Genomic DNA, 17796 nt, shown 5'->3' with positions numbered 1-17796 from the left:
CACACCAGTGTTATGGTTAATGACCTCTCTTCTGCCTCATTTGCACTGGGGGGGGGGGGGCATGTTAGAGGCGACCCCTATTGGCAGCACTCCTGGACCTCAAATAAAAGATTTTGACGGCCAGTTTTGTTACCTCCAACGTGGTGTCTCCCTCCAGCTCCTCTACCTAATGCAGAACACCACCTGGCACATCATCTACACCTCCCCTCCTTGAGAGCTTTTCTAGAGGGCACCCCTCCCCAGGTTCTTAGGTTACTACACCTACATAAGTTGGCTCTACAAGTGTGGCGGCAGATCTAGTCTGTCTATCACTTCTCTGACATTAAGGCTGACCTTCCCCTATAGGATAACCAACACTTTGTTCACACTTTACTCTTGACCGTTCTTTCGGGACAGCTCAAGGAGTTTCACAACTGGGCTTATGTACGACTCAGGTTCAGTGTGACTTTAATGTTCTCTGGGAGGCATGCTGTAAATACGTCCAGCCACCCAATTTCCCTTTCCTAGAACTCCTATATCTGCCTACCCGTTAATCGGGCTCCTTCCATCTCAGGGACCGAGGGGTCTTGTATCCATCCTTTATATTCATTTAAGTCAGGTTCCACTGGTCACTGTCACTGCGAAGGCTCATTGGAAGGCATGCTTCCCCTCTCTCACTGCTTATGATTGGAGTGATGTAATGGCTTCCCATCTCACGGTTTCCCTGGCGAATAATAAGTTCATACAACTTTACATTATACACTACAGTTACTTTACCCTGGTTCGATTGTTCAAGACGGGTGCCTTCCAATGCTCTCCCTCAACTCAGTACTCAACCTTGGCTTTTACCTCCCTCAGGCTCTCTTCGCTCCCCTCTCTGATTATCTCCTTTTCTTCCTTTTCTTTTCTCTTCTATGTCCTACGGGTGGGACTTATAGCATAGCGTCATCCCTGCTTAAATCCAGGCTATGTTCACACATCAGAATGTCCGCACGTAAATTCCACTGCAGCAGAGTTCCATTGAATTCCACAGGATTCTACTGCTCTGTGCACACGGCAAATGTCTGACCGCAGTGCTCTCTGCTGTCCCCTCTGTCCATGTCAGGAACTGTCCAGAGTAGGAGAAGTTTGCTATGGGGATTTGCTCCTACTCTGGCCTGAATCACAGGATAATAGACTTATTAAAATATAACTTTTATTGCATGCCCATAAAACCAAAGGTAACACAGATTTCTCCAAGCGCTCACTACATCAGTTGGTGGACAAGCATACAATTCACAGCTCCTCTGATACGCCTGATAAAGCACATAACACAGTACATATCAATCCACAAGTAGATGTATACAAATGATGCCAAAGATAAATCATATGATAAATATATAAAAGAACAGTACATGTAGTAATGTATCTATCATGCCCTAGCCCCAGGTGACTCAGGGATTGATAGGGAGAGGGACAACTGGGAAGGCCGGGAGCGGGAGCCTATCACTCCCTACAGCTAATACTGCTCTAGGCCCTATTCCTAGGCGGAATGGTCGTCCTAACAAGAACAGTCCTGCACTGGAACCTCACTAACACTTACCCTATGGTACACTTACTCACTTACTAAGAATATATGCTAACTTACTAGCCGGACCAATACCTACAGCTATGGATACTCCAAGGGTCCTCACTTTTTCCCAAAAATATACAAGGGGTATATACTGCTCAGATAATCACACAACTCTGGATGGTATAGTAATGAGAGGATATTACATTTACATGCAGCATTCACAGGTAGCAATAATATAATGTGGATATGGTGTAATAATGTTCAATGTAGGTATGATTATAACAGTGCAACGACTAAATAACAGTATAGCCCTGGAATTAGATATAAATGTAGATAGATGCAAAGGAAATGCATATATAGTATCAGTCAATCTGCAGTGACCTTCTGCAGTGTCAAACATAATAGATAACAAGCAATGTACCTGCAGCAATACATAAAACAAATACAAAAAGCAAGTTTGACAAAACGTGCCACACGTATATGTTAAAAATAGCAAAGCTCAACAATGTAAGAATGCGTTGCCAGACAAACAGTATGCATAGCGACACAAACAAATAAGCCACAGAACATATAGTAGCGGTTATGCAGGTGTGGACTATTTAGGCAGATAACACAGACCACATACATTCAAGGTACATGCTGACTACCAGATTTAAGCATTACTAAAGTCAATACCACATACAGTGCTCCAAAGGTGTGCAACACGTTATATATATGTATATATCCCTTCCAGATGCATGTACAAGACAAGCGCTGCATAGAAAAATTGTGCCATATTTAAGGTATACCTACACATACCTATATCCCAGAGATATTAAAGCAGTATTGGATATGAAAGATTACGAACGTAAAGTTACACAAAGTGATGTCATTGATAACATAAAGTTTCTCAACGTGTTTCATCCATCACGGATCATCAGGAGAGAGATAAGATAAATTATAGAGCTTGACCCCTCGGCATTCCCATATGCAGAGATCCCATCACGAGTGGCGGTTCTGCCCTGACACTGGCATAGAGGTGTCAGCAGAGAGCACTGTGGTTAGACTGGAAAGAACTATACAACTTCCTCCGAAGCATACAGCAGCTGATAACTACTGGAAGGATTAAGATTTTTAAGTAGAAGTAATTTACAAACCTGTTTAACTTTCTGGCATCAGCTAATTTGAAAAATGTGGCTTTCCTCCAGAGTACCCCTTTAAATCAAGATTTTAATGAGTTTCTTGGTGATGTTTTTTCAAATATTTTCATTTTAGTATTACAGGCCTTTATTTATCAAAATGTGCAAGATCAACCCAACACAGCCCAGCATTTACTTTACCAGAGCTCGAAAGGATAGGAAAGCTGTGCTGTGATTGGTTGTTATGTGCAAACTCCCTTAAGTTCTTTCTCTCACACAGTATAATAAATCAGGGTCACTATTTTATAATAATCCTGAAATCTTGCAGATCATTACACAGTTATGCCATTCTTCTTAGCACAGTGGGTGACAGCAGTAAATAGATAACACTGGATCCACCACAATTTACAGCAAAGCTCAGCCTAACCCCTCCCTATAGAACGAAAAGGTCAAAGAAAGTGCTCAGTAGCCTCTTCAATTCATGTAAGAGACAAGTCCTGTCTATTGTTGTCAATGACCATATCACTAAGAACAAGGAAGATGGTGACCCCCCTCCCCCTTAATAATGTACAATTTTTTTATTTTATAAAACAATCAAGAAATAGTAGCAGATAAGAAGCAGTAATAAAAATAATTCTAGCTGATACATTCCCATATTGTTAATGCTCAGACTTCAGAGCAAAAAGCCAACAGCGTACTGCGGTATCAATGTTTGTGTAGTCAGAATATGTTAGAAAACATGGTAACTTCTCTCTTGACATGACTGGGTCTATGTAACTGGTCAGATGAGCTGTTGACTGTAACTTAAGGGCATGTTTTTTTTTTTTTTTCACTTTCGTTTTTTCCTCCTCACTTTCTAAAATTTCCAAATTTAACACTTCCAAATTACCACCTACAGAGCCATATGAGGGCTTGTTGTTGTTTTTGTGCCACTAAAATAGTTATATCTCTAATTTTCCACAAAATTAACAGTGAAACAAAAAAATATATCTGGGGGCAAAAATTAAAAAAAAATTAAAAAAAGACCGCCATTTTAAAACATTTGGGGGGCATCTTTTTTTACACAGTTATTCTGATGGCCCATATGATTATAATGACACCTAATTTATTTAGGTTTTGTTATACAGTGATCCCCCGACCTACGATGGCCCCGACATAAGATCATTTCAACATATGATGGCCTCTAAGAGGCCATCTCATGTTGATGGCAGCATCAACATACGATGATGCTTTTGTATGTCGGGGCCATCGCATAAACGGCTGTCCGGCAGCGCAGACTGCTTCAGTTGCCCCCGAATAGCCGTTTAATGTGTCCCGTGTGCTCCGGTGAGTGTCACTCACCTGTCCCTGCCACTCCGGATCGTCCTCTTCGGGCTCCGCTGTATGGCCATCGCTCTCCTTCGTCATCATCACGTCACCCCCCATGCAGTCCCGTCATCCAATAGTAGCAGCGTGCACAGCGAAGCAACGGAGAGCGACCATCCAGGGCAGCAGTGAGGGTCCGGAGCAGCGGGGACACGTGAGTATAACTTTGTATATTATTATTGCACGGATCCCTCAACATACGGTGAATTCAAGTAACGATGGTTCATTTAAAACAAATTACAATCATATGTTGAGAGATCACTATATTTCACTACTTACTACAACTTTACTTCTAAAAATTACAACTTTTTGTATGAAAATTAGTATGCTTAAATTGTCCTCCTCTGACCCCTATAACACAATTATTTTGCCATATATGCGGCTGTATGAGGGTAATTCTTTTACACTGTGATCTGTCGTTTTTACTGATACTATTTTTGTTTTGATCGTTTTTATTTTTATTTTTTTCTGGTATATGAAGTGATCAAAAATCTGTAATTTTGGACTGGTATTTTTTTTATGTATACACCATTGACCATGCGGTTTAATAAACATAATATTTTAATAGTTCAGACATTTACACACGCGGCAATTTCACATATGCTTATGTTTATTTTTGTTTGCATTATTTTATTTATCAGCTGCTGTATGCTCCAGAGGAAGTTGTGTAGTTCTTTCCAGTCTGACCACAGTGCTCTCTGCTGACACCTCTGTACATTTTAGGAACTGTCCAGAGAAGGAGCAAATCCCCATAGCAAACCTCTCCTACTCTGGACAGTTCTTGACATGGACAGAGGTGTCAGCAGAGAGCACTGTGGTCAGACAGAAAGGAAATTCAAAATGAAAAGAACTTCCTCTGTACAGCAGATGATAAGTACTGAAGGGATTGGGATTTTTTAATAGAAGTAATTTACAAATCTGTTTAACTTTCTGGCATCAGTTGATTTAAAATAAATTGTTTTCCAATGGAGTACCCCTTTAAGATTTTTATATAGTATAAGTAATTTACAAACCTGGCACCTCACTTTCTAGCACCTGTTAATTTATAAAAGCTTTTTTTCCACCGTTCCCCTTTAAAATCAATCTTGTAGCACTATAAAAAGTCTCAGTGTAGCCCTGACCGATTTTTCCATTTATCTCAATATAAGACAACAAGAACATATCAGTATTCATATAAATTAAAGCTGTGATTACTTTTAATTATTTGCATTTCAGGGAATCTTTTGCTGGCCGTCTCTACAGATGGTACCATAAAAGTCGGCCTGCCACCAGCAGATTACAGTGACAGCTTTTATGATAGGGCTGCGGTTTTAGGAAAACTGGAAAAGGCCAGCCATGTTATCTGCAGTCCAGAAGGGGAACTGTTCTGTGTCCGTGATGGAGATCTCTACAGGGGGCCTTTGCCATCAAAGATTGACCTTGACTGGTTTTCTATTGCCAGAAGAGTTGGGAAAGGTGAATGGAGGAAAGTTAAAATTCTATTCTTTCACCAAAATGGAGAAATGTTCTGTGTAACAAATAACGGAGAGTTCTACAAAGGTCCACAACCGGACAATGAAAATGTATCTTGGATGTATGGCCAAGCCACAAAGATTGGGATCAATGGTTGGGAGCAGTGCGAAGCCTTATGCTTTCATCCAGATGGTTCCCTGTACATAGTGAACAAAGAAGATAGAATTGTGACAGGAAAACCCCCAACAACCTCACAAGAATACTGGGATTGGCTGAAGTCTGCTACAGTGGCTGGAGGGTGCAACTGGTTTAAATTGACCCATTTTATGGCATTTGATTCTGATGGTAAACTGTGGACTGTCAATAAGAATAATGGAAATTTTTACAGAGGGTACATACCCAGTGATGGCCGTTATATAGACAACGCTGAGAAATTGGGATACAGCTACCATATTTTTCGTTTCCTCTCTTTCACAAAAGACAAGACAATCAGCAGCATTATACGCTTACAGTTCCTGCCTGAACAAGGGCAAAGAGATTCTCAGAGTGCGGAAGTGATAGCTGTCCAAAACTTTGATAACAAACATAGCTTGGTGCCACTGAAACACAACTTCACGTGAGTATAACCATGTTCCTACAAGAGAAAAAAATAAACTGTGTAACTGTGTAAAAAATGAAGTGGAGTCCACAGTCCAAATAACTACAGGGAATATATATTTATCTCAAAGTAAGTCTCCAATTACCTAATGATCATTTCCACAATGATGGTTTAGTAATCTTTATATACTGTATAATCATACTTCTCATTATATAATGCAGAGGTCCCCGACTTAGTCCTAGTGGTCCACCAGCAGTCCAGGAGTTGCTGCTTTCCCTGCCCTGACTTCCTCGTGAACCTGTGATAGATTTCTGCTTATTTACAGCAGCCAATCAGAAGAGGCAGATTTGCAGAGGAAGGGACAGGACAGCAACCTGAACCAATATAAAAACAGGAGGTGTGTTTTGGACTACCCGAGAGACCCTGTAGAAGCTGAAGCTAAACTATAGTCACAGATCACAGCTCTTTGTTAAATAAGCTAAGCTAGAAAGCTGCCATGTAGTATATAGCTGGTAACCATCCCCTCTGTCTAGTGACTTAAAATTTTTGAACTCCTAACTGGACAGTCGCTTTAACACTATCCATACTAATGATAAATACAAGTAGGCCTCCAATGCATGACCTGTCATGTGAGAGTACATCCATAACTACATTGGAGTATTGGGCAGTATTGTAATTCTTGCATCACTGTCCTATTGGTATGTAGACATGGATGCATCCGCTCAACCTGCTGGTGTGTTGTGAAGAGATGGGTACAGTCAAGTATACAACCCTATCACAATATACATGCTTTATTTATACAGCAGCATAATTTACAAATCTTACAAGTGTTTAATGGGAACCGGTCATCACTTTATGCTGCCTGAATCATAAGTCATCAGGACAGTCCTCGACAACTTCTACAAGTAGTGGCTGATAGGTCTCTTCCTGTTTAGATATAGGGATAGAGCTATTAATGAAGGTTATCAGGGCAGGAACGGTTAAGATATAGGTTCCCTTTATTACAGGATCTGAAAATAACAGAAGATTTAAACATTTTTCTTCTTTTTCTTGTAACAGATTTGAAAAAACAATAAAGGTTTCCAGCTCCTTCTCCCATCAACATGGATTTACATTTGCAATTGGTGGTTCTATGAAATTCACAGCTGGGATACCAGGTATTGCTCAGAATGAGATTGGAGTGACAATAGATGTGAGCACAACCCACGAGTGGAACTTCACAGACACGAATGAGACCGAGGTAAATGAACGTTGCCTGTGACTGGTAGTATTGTCTGTCTCTCCTCTCCAGTGATGGTGGGTGACATCTCTTTTTGGTTGGCGAGGTTGTGATTGGCAGCTCAGGCTTCCTTACACTGGGATTCCGAGAACATTGTAAATGAGAGACAAAGGCTACATTCACATCTCTTTTTTTACAGGAAACAAAAAACTGACTCAACGGTGTGTATTTTAATGCTCAATGAGTGCAACATAATAAAAACCGTACAAGAACAAAACCCTACACAACGGGATATATCTAGTTGTGTATGGTTTATGCAAATGATTTTCACATTGAAAACCCTTTATGGCAACTGTATATAAATAACGTGATGTGTATGCGCCCTCACTTGTCTTCTGAAAGAGTTCTAAATGTCTTGCACCTTTCTCATTCTTTCTTCCTCCACCCTTACTTCTTAGGCCAGTAAGTCTGACATCAATAGTGGGGAAATTAATGGAAATCCTACTAAAGTATAGGATTGTGGAACATCTAAAATCCCATGGATTGCAAGATGAAAAACAACATGGTTTTACTTCAGGGAGATTATGTCAAACAAATCTTATTGATTTTTTTGACTGGGTGACTAAAATAATGGATGGCGGAGGAGCAGTAGACATCGCATATCTAGATTTTAGTAAGGCTTTTGACACTGTCCCACATAGAAGACTTATCAATAAACTACAGTCATTGAGCTTGGACTCCAACATTGTTGAGTGGATTAGGCAGTGGCTGAGTGACAGACAACATTGAGTTGTAGTCAATGGAGAATATTCAGAGCAAAGTCTTTTCACCAGTGGGATACCTCAGGGATCTGTTCTGGGACCAATATTGTTTAATAACTTTATTAGTGATATTACAGAAGGTCTCGATGGTAAGGTATGTCTTTTTGCTGATGACACAGAGATATGTAACAGGGTTGATGTTCCTGGAGGGATATGCCAATTGGAAAAGGATTTAGGGAAACTAGAAGAATGGTCAGAACTCTGGCAACTGAAATTTAATGTGGATAAGTGCACGATAATGCACCTGGGGCGTTAAAACCCTCAGGCAGAATATAGATTATTTGACGCAGCCCTGACCTCAGTATCTGAGGAGAGGGATTTAGGAGTAATTATTTCAGAAGACTTAACCCCTTAAGGACTGAGCCCTTTTTCACCTTAAGGACTCGGCCATTTTTTGCAATTCTGACCACTGTCACTTTAAACATTAATAACTCTGGAATGCTTTTAGTTATCATCTGATTCCGAGATTGTTTTTTTGTGACATATTCTACTTTAACATAGTGGTAAAATTTTGTGGTAACTTGCATCCTTTCTTGGTAAAAAATCACAAAATTTGATGAAAAATTTGAAAATTTTGCATTTTTCTAACTTTGAATCTCTCTGCTTGTAAGGAAATGGATATTACAAATAATTTTTTTTATTCACATATACAATATGTCTACTTTATGTTTGCATCAAAAAATTGACGTGTTTTTACTTTTGGAAGACACCAGAGGGCTTCAAAGTTCAGCAGCAATTTTCCAATTTTTCACAAAATTTTGAAACTCGCTTTTTTTCAGGGACCAGTTCAGGTTTGAAGTGGATTTGAAGGGTCTTGATATTAGGAATACCCCAAAAATTACCTCATTATAAAAACTGAACCCCCCAAAGTATTCAAAATGATATTCAAAAAGCTTGCTAACCCTTTAGGTGTTTCACAGGAATAGCAGCAAAGTTAAGGAGAAAATTCACAATCTTCATTTTTTACACTGGCATGTTCTTGTAGACCCAATTTTTGAATTTTTGCAAAGGGTAAAAAGGAGAAAATTTTTACTTGTATTTGAAACCCAATTTTTCTCGAGTAAGGACATACCTCATATGTTCATGTTAAGTGTTCGGCGGGCGCAGTAGAGGGCTCAGAAGGGAAGGAGCGACAAATGGTTTTTGGGGGGCATGTCACCTTTAGGAAGCCCCTATGGTGCCAGAACAGCAAAATACCCCACATGGCATACCATTTTGGAAACTAGACCCCTCGGGGAACATAACAAGGGGTAAAGTAAACATTAATACCCCACAGGTGATTCACGACTTTTGCATATGTAAAAAAAAAAAAAATCCCTAAAATGCTTGGTTTACCAAAAGTTTTACATTTTTAAAAAGGGTAATAGCAGAAAATACCCCCCAAAATTTGAAGCCCAATTTCTCCCTATTCCCGAAACACCCCATATGGGGGTGAAAAGTGCTCTGCTGGCGCACTACAGGTCTCAGAAGAGAATGAGTCACATTTGGCTTTTTTGAAGGAAATTTTTCTCTGGGGGCATGCCGCATTTAGGAAGCCCCTATGGTGCCAGGACAGCAAAAAAAAAAAACCCACATGGCATACCATTTTGGAAACTAGACCCCTTAGGGAACGTAACAAGGGATAAAGTGAACCTTAATACCCCACAGGGGTTTCACAACTTTTGCATATGTAAAAAAAAAAAAAAAAATTATCTAAAATGCTTGGTTTCACAAAAAATTAACATTTTTACAAAGGGTTAAAGCAGAAAATACCCCCCCCAAAATTTGAATTCCAATTTCTCCCGATTTAGAAAACACCCCATATGGGAGTGAAAAGTGCTCTGCTGGCGCACTACAGGTCTCAGAAGAGAAGGAGCCACATTTGGCTTTTTGAAAGCAAATTTTGCTCTGGGGGCATGCCGCATTTAGGAAGCCCCGATGGTGCCAGACAGCAAAAAAAAAACACATGGCATACTATTTTGGAAACTAGACCCCTCGGGGAACGTAACAAGGGGTTAAGTGAACCTTAATACCCCACAGGTGTTTCACGACTTTTGCATATGTAAAAAATAAAAATAAAATTTACCTAAAATGCTTCTTTTCCCAAAAATTTTACATTTTTAAAAAGGGTAAAAGCAGAAAATACCCCCCAAAATTTGTAACACAATTTGTCCCGAGTACAGCAATACCCCATATGTGACCCTAAACTGTGGCCTTGAAATACGACAGGGCTCCAAAGTGAGAGCGCCATGCGCATTTGAGGCCTGAATTAGGGACTTGCATAGGGGTGGACATAGGGGTATTCTACGCCAGTGATTCCCAAACAGGGTGCCTCCAGCTGTTGTAAAACTCCCAGCATGCCTGGACAGTCAGTGGCTGTCTGGTAATACTGGGAGTAGTTGTTTTGCAACAGCTGGAGGCTCCGTTTTGGAAACCATGGCGTACCAGACGTTTTTCTTTTTTATTGGGGAGGGGAGGGGGGCTGTGTAGGGGTATGTGTATGTGTAGTGTTTTTTACTTTTTATTTTATTGTGTGTTAGTGTAGTGTAGTGTTTTTAGGGTACAGTCGCATGGAAGGGGGTTCACAGTAGTTTCTCGCTGGCAGTTTGAGCTGCGGCAAAATATCTTGCCGCACCTCAAACTTGCAGCCGGATACTTACTGTAAACCTCCGCCCATGTGAGTGTACCCTGTACGTTCACATTGAGGGGGGGGGGGCAACCAGCTGTGGCAAAACTACAACTCCTAGCATGTACGGTCTATCAGTGCATGCTGGGAGTTGTAGTTTTGCAACAGCTGGAGGCACACTGGTTGTGAAACACTGAGTTTGGTAACAAACTCAGTGTTCTGCAACCAGTGTGCCTTCAGCTGTTGCAAAAGCTACAACCCCCAGCATGTACGGACAACGGAAGGGCATGCTGGGTCTTGTAGTTATGCAACAGCTGGAGGCATACTACTTTGGCTGGGGATGCTGGGGATTGTAGTTATGCAACAGCTGGAGACACACTGGTTTGCTACTTAACTCAGTGTGCCTTCAGCTGTTGCAAAACTACAACTCTCAGCAGTCACCGACAGCCAAAGGGCATGCTGGGAGTTGTAGTTATGCAACCAACAGATGCACCACTACAACTCCCAACATGCACTTTAGCTGTTTGTGCAAGCTGGGAGTTGTAGTTACACAACAGCTGAAGGTACACTTTTCCATAGAAAAAATGTGCCTCCAGCTGTTGCAAAACTATAAGTCTCAGCATGCCCATAAGGGCATGCTGGGAGTTGTGGTGGTCTGCCTCCTGCTGTTGCATAACTACAGCTCCCAACATGCCCTTTTTGCATGCAGGGAGCTGTTGCTAAGCAATAGCAGGAGGCTGTCACTCACCTCCAACGATCTACGCTGCATCAGGTCAGTCCCTCGTCGTAGCCGCCGCCGCCGCTCCTGGGGCCCCGATCCCAACATTCACGCCGGGGATCAGGTTCCCCAGCTCCCGGGGTGCACGTCCCGCACCCGCTCACGTCCTCCAGAAGAGGGGCGGAGCGGGTTGCGGGAGTGACACCCGCAGCAGACGCCCTGATTGGTCAGCCGGGAAACCAGCCGCCGAATCAGGGCGATCGTGAGGTGGCACCAGTGCCACCTCACCCCTGCTGACTATGGCTGTTCAGGGCCGTCAGAGACGGCCCCGAACAGCCTGTAATTTCGGGTCACCGGGTCACTGGAGATCCGATTGACCCGGAATCTGCCTCAGATTGCTGGACTGAATTGTCCAGCGATCTGCGGCCATCGCCGACATGGGGGGTCATCATGACTCCCCTGGGCAATATGCTTCGATGCCTGCTGAACGATTTCAGCAGGCATCGGGCACCGGCTCCCCTCTAGCTAGCGGCAGGGGGCCGGGAATGGACAGGACGTACTCAAATGTTCTGAGTCCTTAAGGACTCGGAAAAGGGGCCGTTTGAGTATGTCCTGCGTCCTTAAGGGGTTAAAGGTAGGAAGACAATGTAATAGAGCAGCAGGAAACGCTAGCAGAATGCTTGGATGTATAGGGAGAGGTATAAGCAGTAGAAAGAGAGAAGTGCTCATGGATGTATAGGGAGAGGTATAAGCAGTAGAGGGAGGTGCTCATGCCGCTGTACAGAACACTGGTGAGACCTCAATTGGAGTATTGTGCACAGTACTGGAGGCCAAATCTCAAGAAGGAAAAAGAAGAAAGAAGAGACAGAGGGGATATGATAGAGACTTTTAAATACATAAAGGGAATCAACACGGTAAAGGAGGAGAGCATATTTAAAAGAAGAAAAACTACCACAAGAGGACATAGTTTTAAATTAGAGGGGCAAAGGTTTAAAAGTAAAATCAGGAAGTATTACTTTACTGAGAGAGTAGTGGATGCATGGAATAGCCTTCCTGCAGAAGTGGTCGCTGCAAATACAGTGAAGGAGTTTAAACATGCATGGGAAAAGCATAAGGCTGTCCTTCATATAAGATAGGGCCAGGGACCATTCATAGGATTCAGATTATTGGGCAGACTAGATGGGCCAAATTGTTCTTATCTGCCAACACATTCTATGTTTCTATGTTTCTTCCCTTCCATCTTTTTCTTATGCTCTTGCTTCTCTCTCTTTCTACATACCATTTTCCTCCCTTTTATCTTATTTCAGCCATCCTTCTTTTCTCCCTCTATTTTGTCCTTTTTATGATTACTCAAAATCAAATTTTTTTACATTAAAATGTAGCCCCATTTTATTTTTATTTTTACAAGGGGTAAAAGGAATAAAAATCCCCAACAAAATGTGTAACCCAATTTCTCTTGAGTATGGCAATCCCTAATAAGTGCATGTAAAGTGCTCTGCGGGCGCACAACATGACTTAGGAGGGAATGTGCAACTTTAGGGTTTTGGATAATGAATTTTGCTGTCATGATATTTGGGTGGCATGTTGCATTCAGGAAGCCCCCAGTGTGCCAGAACAGCAAAAAAAAAAAAAAATCATGGCATATTATTTGGGAAACTACACCCCACAAATAATGTAACAAGGGGTACAGTGAGCCTGAATACCTCACAGGTGTTTAATGGCTTTGCGTTGAAGTTGGATGTGAAAAATTTGATTTTTAACACTAAAATGTTGGTGCTATTCCATATTTTTCATTTTCACAAATTCACAAATTTAAAACCCCATTTCTTATGAGTATGGAAATACCCCATAAGTGGACGTAAAGTGCTCTGCGGGCGCACTGCAATGCTCAGAAGAGAAGGAGAAAAATTTGGCTTTTGGAGAGAGAATTTAGCTGTAATTTAAGTCGGGGGCCATATGTGTTTACAAAGCCCCCATTGAGCCAGAACAGCGGAACCCCCCCCCCACATGTGACACCATTTTGGAAACTGCATACCCACAAGGAACATAACAAGGGTTACAGTGAGTACTTACGCCTCACATGTTTTTTTGACAGTGAGCCATAAAAATGAAAAAAAAAAACTATTTTTTAACAATAAAACGGTGGTGTTACCCCAAAATTTTCAGTTATACATGGGGTATTAGGATAAGAAGACCCATAAATGTAAAACCTAATTTCTCTCAAGTAAGGAAATACCCCATATGTGGTCTTAAAGTGCTCTGCTGGTGCACTACAAGTCTCAGAAGAGAAGGAGCAACATTGGACTTTTGGAGAGAGAATTTAGTTGGAATGTAAGGCGGGGGCCATGTGCGTTTACAAATCCCCCATGTTGCCAGAACAGTGAACCCCCTCATATGTGACCTCATTTTGGAAACTACACCCCTCACTGAATGTAATAAGGGGTGCATTGATCATTTACACCCCATTTGACAGATCTTTGGAACAGTGGGCTGTGCAAATGAAACATTGCATAGAGGACAGTGTACTTTATATAGTAGATAACACAATAGAGGACAGTGCACTGTGTATAGTAGATAACACAATAGAGGATAGTACAATGTTACACATGGATCTCAATAGGTTGGAGGCTTGGCTGAGAAGTGGTAGATGAAGTAACACAGATAAATGTAAGGTTTTGAACATGGGGAGGAAAAATCCAGGTGGCTGGAATTATGTATTAAATAGGAAAACACTGGGGACAACTGACATGAAAAAGGACTTGGGTTTCAGCAAACACCTATCACATCTTCTTGTTTGGGACATAGTACTGCCCTAAATTTGACAGGGATTAGCCCTGTAAAAGCAAAAGGAAAAATAGCCAGCACAACAACCTAATACACAGGTGCCCGCTGCTGTGGCAAATACAAAATGTACAAACAAGAAAGTTGCAACAGCCCTCTAGGTCAAAAAATGGAGGCTCTTAGAGCTTTTTTTGATCAAAATGTGTCCCCCCATCCCCAGGGATTAGCCCTGTGACAAAAAAAATGTTGTGAATAGTATTAGTTTCATTAAACGCCTGCTAAATCTTCCTAGTTTTGCTATAGTAGTAAAGTAAAAAGGATATGCATTTGACAGGGATTTGCTCCATGAACACATTATTTGTGAAGCTACATATACCTCTTTACTGCCTACTGTCTGCTGGCTACAGTTTTCATTAGTCCCCACTGTACACAATCATGTGGTGCAGAGGATAGGCCACTCCATGCAGTTGTCTGTGTGCAGCACAGTGCATGCAATGCAAAATTTGACAAACCTAAGTTCTTTTAAGTCTTGCTGTTTCTTAACATCCTGCTATATACAGACAACTACAACTCCCCCTAGTAAAACACTAAGCCACCACCCTTGCTGGTGCAACATCCAGCCAGCCAGACCTGGCCAGCCTTGCTGGCAAAAGTTGTCAATGAAACAGATTTCTTTATCTTCTGCTGTATGCAGGATACTAAAACTTCCTCCAGTAAATCACTGTGCCATGATGGTTGCTGGTGCAACCTTAAGCAGCATGTGCAGGAAAGTGTGTGTTATGTTTAGCCTTTTGCATGCTTTTAAACATGCCTTCCTTGACCTACAGCGCCAATATGCTCAGCCTCCACACTCCCTCCTATTACATTCAGCCACCTGCTACTTCCATCCAGGCCTGAGTCGCCTGGCTGGCAAAATTATAAAAAAAAACTGTGCCAAATGATATTGATTACACAGTACTACCACCACTTCTGCTGTATGCTAGCTACTACTTCAGTAGTAATATCAGTCTGCTATCTCATGCTACATACTATTAACATCAGTCAGCCACCACCTGCTGTACGTTGGCTACAACTAGTCCACCATCACCCTACTTCTAACCTATCATTTCCCCAAAAAAGGCATCATTTTATTCAGGTTTTTATACAAAAGCTTCTTCCTCATTGTTTTAGAACACCAATAATGTTACTAATCCCAACTTGGGCAAATCCATGCCATCTTCACTTGCCAGACTCAAAACCTGTTTCTTCTTTCATATAAAAGGGATAATTTTTGTCACACTTGGAAAAAGCCACTCTGTCTCCTGATATCTCCGTGTGCATTTCAACACCAGCATGCATCTACCGACAACCGATGATACTTTATGCTGCTTTATTTTGGTGTGATTAAGCCTAAAAAAATGGCTGTCTGTAATAGTTACCATGGGTTACTGCATGTTGCCATAACTGAACCTTAAAATAATTAGAAATCTGTGAGAAAAATCTCTATAACCTCGCCAGGAGCTCAAATAAAAAAATGAGGTAAAAAACACAAAATTCTCTTTTCTGAACATGAAATTTGATCAGACAATAAAAAAGACCACTACTCTATACAAAGTTAATAAGAAATCTCTGCGAACCATTCTGTTATAGAAGGAGGTCAAGTGTTCTTCCACAACTGGGGAATCACCTGTCTCACTGCCAACAACAAGAGAGAGATTTTTGATACATTATCCTCTCCTTGGTTCCAATGGCAATCAAGAACACACTTATTTTGCTGTTTTTTTAAAGGGGTATTCTGGGTTTATACATCTTATCCCCAATCCAAAGGATAGGGGATAAGATATATGATCGCAGGGGTCCTTCATCTGGGGACCCCTGCGATCTCGGTGCAGCCCCGGCATTCTGTGTCGGGCGCTGCTTCCGAGATGGGGACGTGACGTCACGGTCATGCCCCCTCGTGATGTCAAGTCACGCCCCCTCCATACATGTCTATAGGAGGCGGCCTATCCTTTGGATAGCAGATAAGATGTATAAACCTGGAATACCCCTTTAAGGCACCGTGTTATTTATTTTGAATTCTTGGAAAAAAAAGTTACGTTTTGAGTACACTGTAATACAATACTTCTTTTGAACTATGGTCATTTGTTGTGAACAATAGATTTTGGAGGTGGCACATGATTCAGGGATTCATTCTCATTGTCAGATTTGGAAGGAATTGGTCCATGGTTATAATGGCAACCAGAGGTCTGAAAAAGGCTACAGAAGGTGATCAGACTCTGCCTGTGATCAACTGTACTATATCTGTCAGTGTAACTCTGACGAGCATAGGCATAATACAGTGCAGTACATAGAATGATAGTATGAATAATATATTGCACGTAAGAAAAACCAAAGAAAAAAAATTACTTTAATACTCACTTTCTAAAGACAACAATAATATATGTCCCACTATGTGATTATGCAACATGTGATCATTGTCTCTTTATTTAGGTAAAATTTTCATCAAGCTCTCCTGTTGAGGTCCCTCCTGGTAAAGCCATACGAATGGAGGCTTCAGTGACTAAAGTAAATCTGTCTGTGCCGTACCGGGCTAAAGTCAAGACACTCTTCGGCTTTGAGGCAGAAATTGAAGGCATGTGGCATGGTGTTACACTATATGATTTGATGGTTACACAAAAGGACTTTTAAAGTCCATCCTGTCATTAGAAAAATGGTTCTACAGCCAACGTCAAAGATTCTGCTTCATATACAATGATGAACATTTGCTAACGCTAGACATGGATCAGACAATATAGTAGATATTATTTCGCTTTTGCATTTCAATGATCAATGTACAATGCAGTTGTAGAAAACAGACATAACCCTGGCAGGACAAGGGATTTTTTTTTATGTGCACTAACATCTGTTTTTCTTTGTACATGATTACAAATAGTCAAAGATTTTCAGAGTAGTACAGAGCTTTTCTACTGATTATGGGGGAGATTTATCAAAACCTGCATAAAGGAGGAGTGGTGCAGTTACTACTTTTATTTTTAAAGATGCCTGTAAAAAATGAAAGAAGCAATCTGATTGGTTTCTATAGGCAACTGCACCACTCTTCCTTTACAAGTTTTGATAAATCTTTCCCATAGACTTATATAGGGCTACAGTGTACCTCCATATTCATACAGAAATGAGTGCCCACTTCAAACCCATTGCCTTTCATGTTAAAGAAAATCAGCCACATGGAAGGATCTATACTTACTACTTATAGGCTATGTTCACATGTCCGCACGGAAAATCTCTGTGCAAACGTTCCAGAAACTGTGGATGCCGGCACAAAATGCCGGTTCTAGAGCCGCACAGGAATGCTTCATCTCATAGCTATGCATTTCGTGCAGAGTCGATAGAGAGAATTAACATTCTTTCTGCGGCCGCGGAAAACTGCATTTTTGTGCCAATTACATCTGAGTGATTGAGTGCCAATCATATCGCTGCTAAATACATTGAGTTTAATGGACTAATGAAGTCTACTAGTGATTACGTTCAGTCCATACTGTTACTTGCAAAGGGGGCTGAAAATTTTAGTCCCACAAAATGATAGTATTCACTTAGAAATGGACCGAGTAT

General features: G+C 41.2%; 1 protein-coding gene across 1 annotated transcript in view; it reads left to right on the top strand.

Moving 5' to 3' along the window:
* Positions 1-16875, top strand: part of LOC130337570 (uncharacterized) — a 59477-nt gene extending 42602 nt beyond the window's left edge. Inside the window, exons 3-5 of the mRNA XM_056553953.1 lie at positions 5230-6082; positions 7124-7304; positions 16678-16875. Coding sequence (XP_056409928.1) covers positions 5230-6082; positions 7124-7304; positions 16678-16875 — 1232 coding nt within the window. The remainder of the gene's footprint in view (positions 1-5229; positions 6083-7123; positions 7305-16677) is intronic.
* Positions 16876-17796: the final 921 nt, after the last annotated feature.

This window comes from Hyla sarda, unplaced genomic scaffold (genome assembly GCF_029499605.1).
Source record: "Hyla sarda isolate aHylSar1 unplaced genomic scaffold, aHylSar1.hap1 scaffold_500, whole genome shotgun sequence".
Classification (NCBI taxonomy): domain Eukaryota; kingdom Metazoa; phylum Chordata; class Amphibia; order Anura; family Hylidae; genus Hyla; species Hyla sarda.
This window is presented reverse-complemented; position numbering and strand designations above follow the sequence as displayed.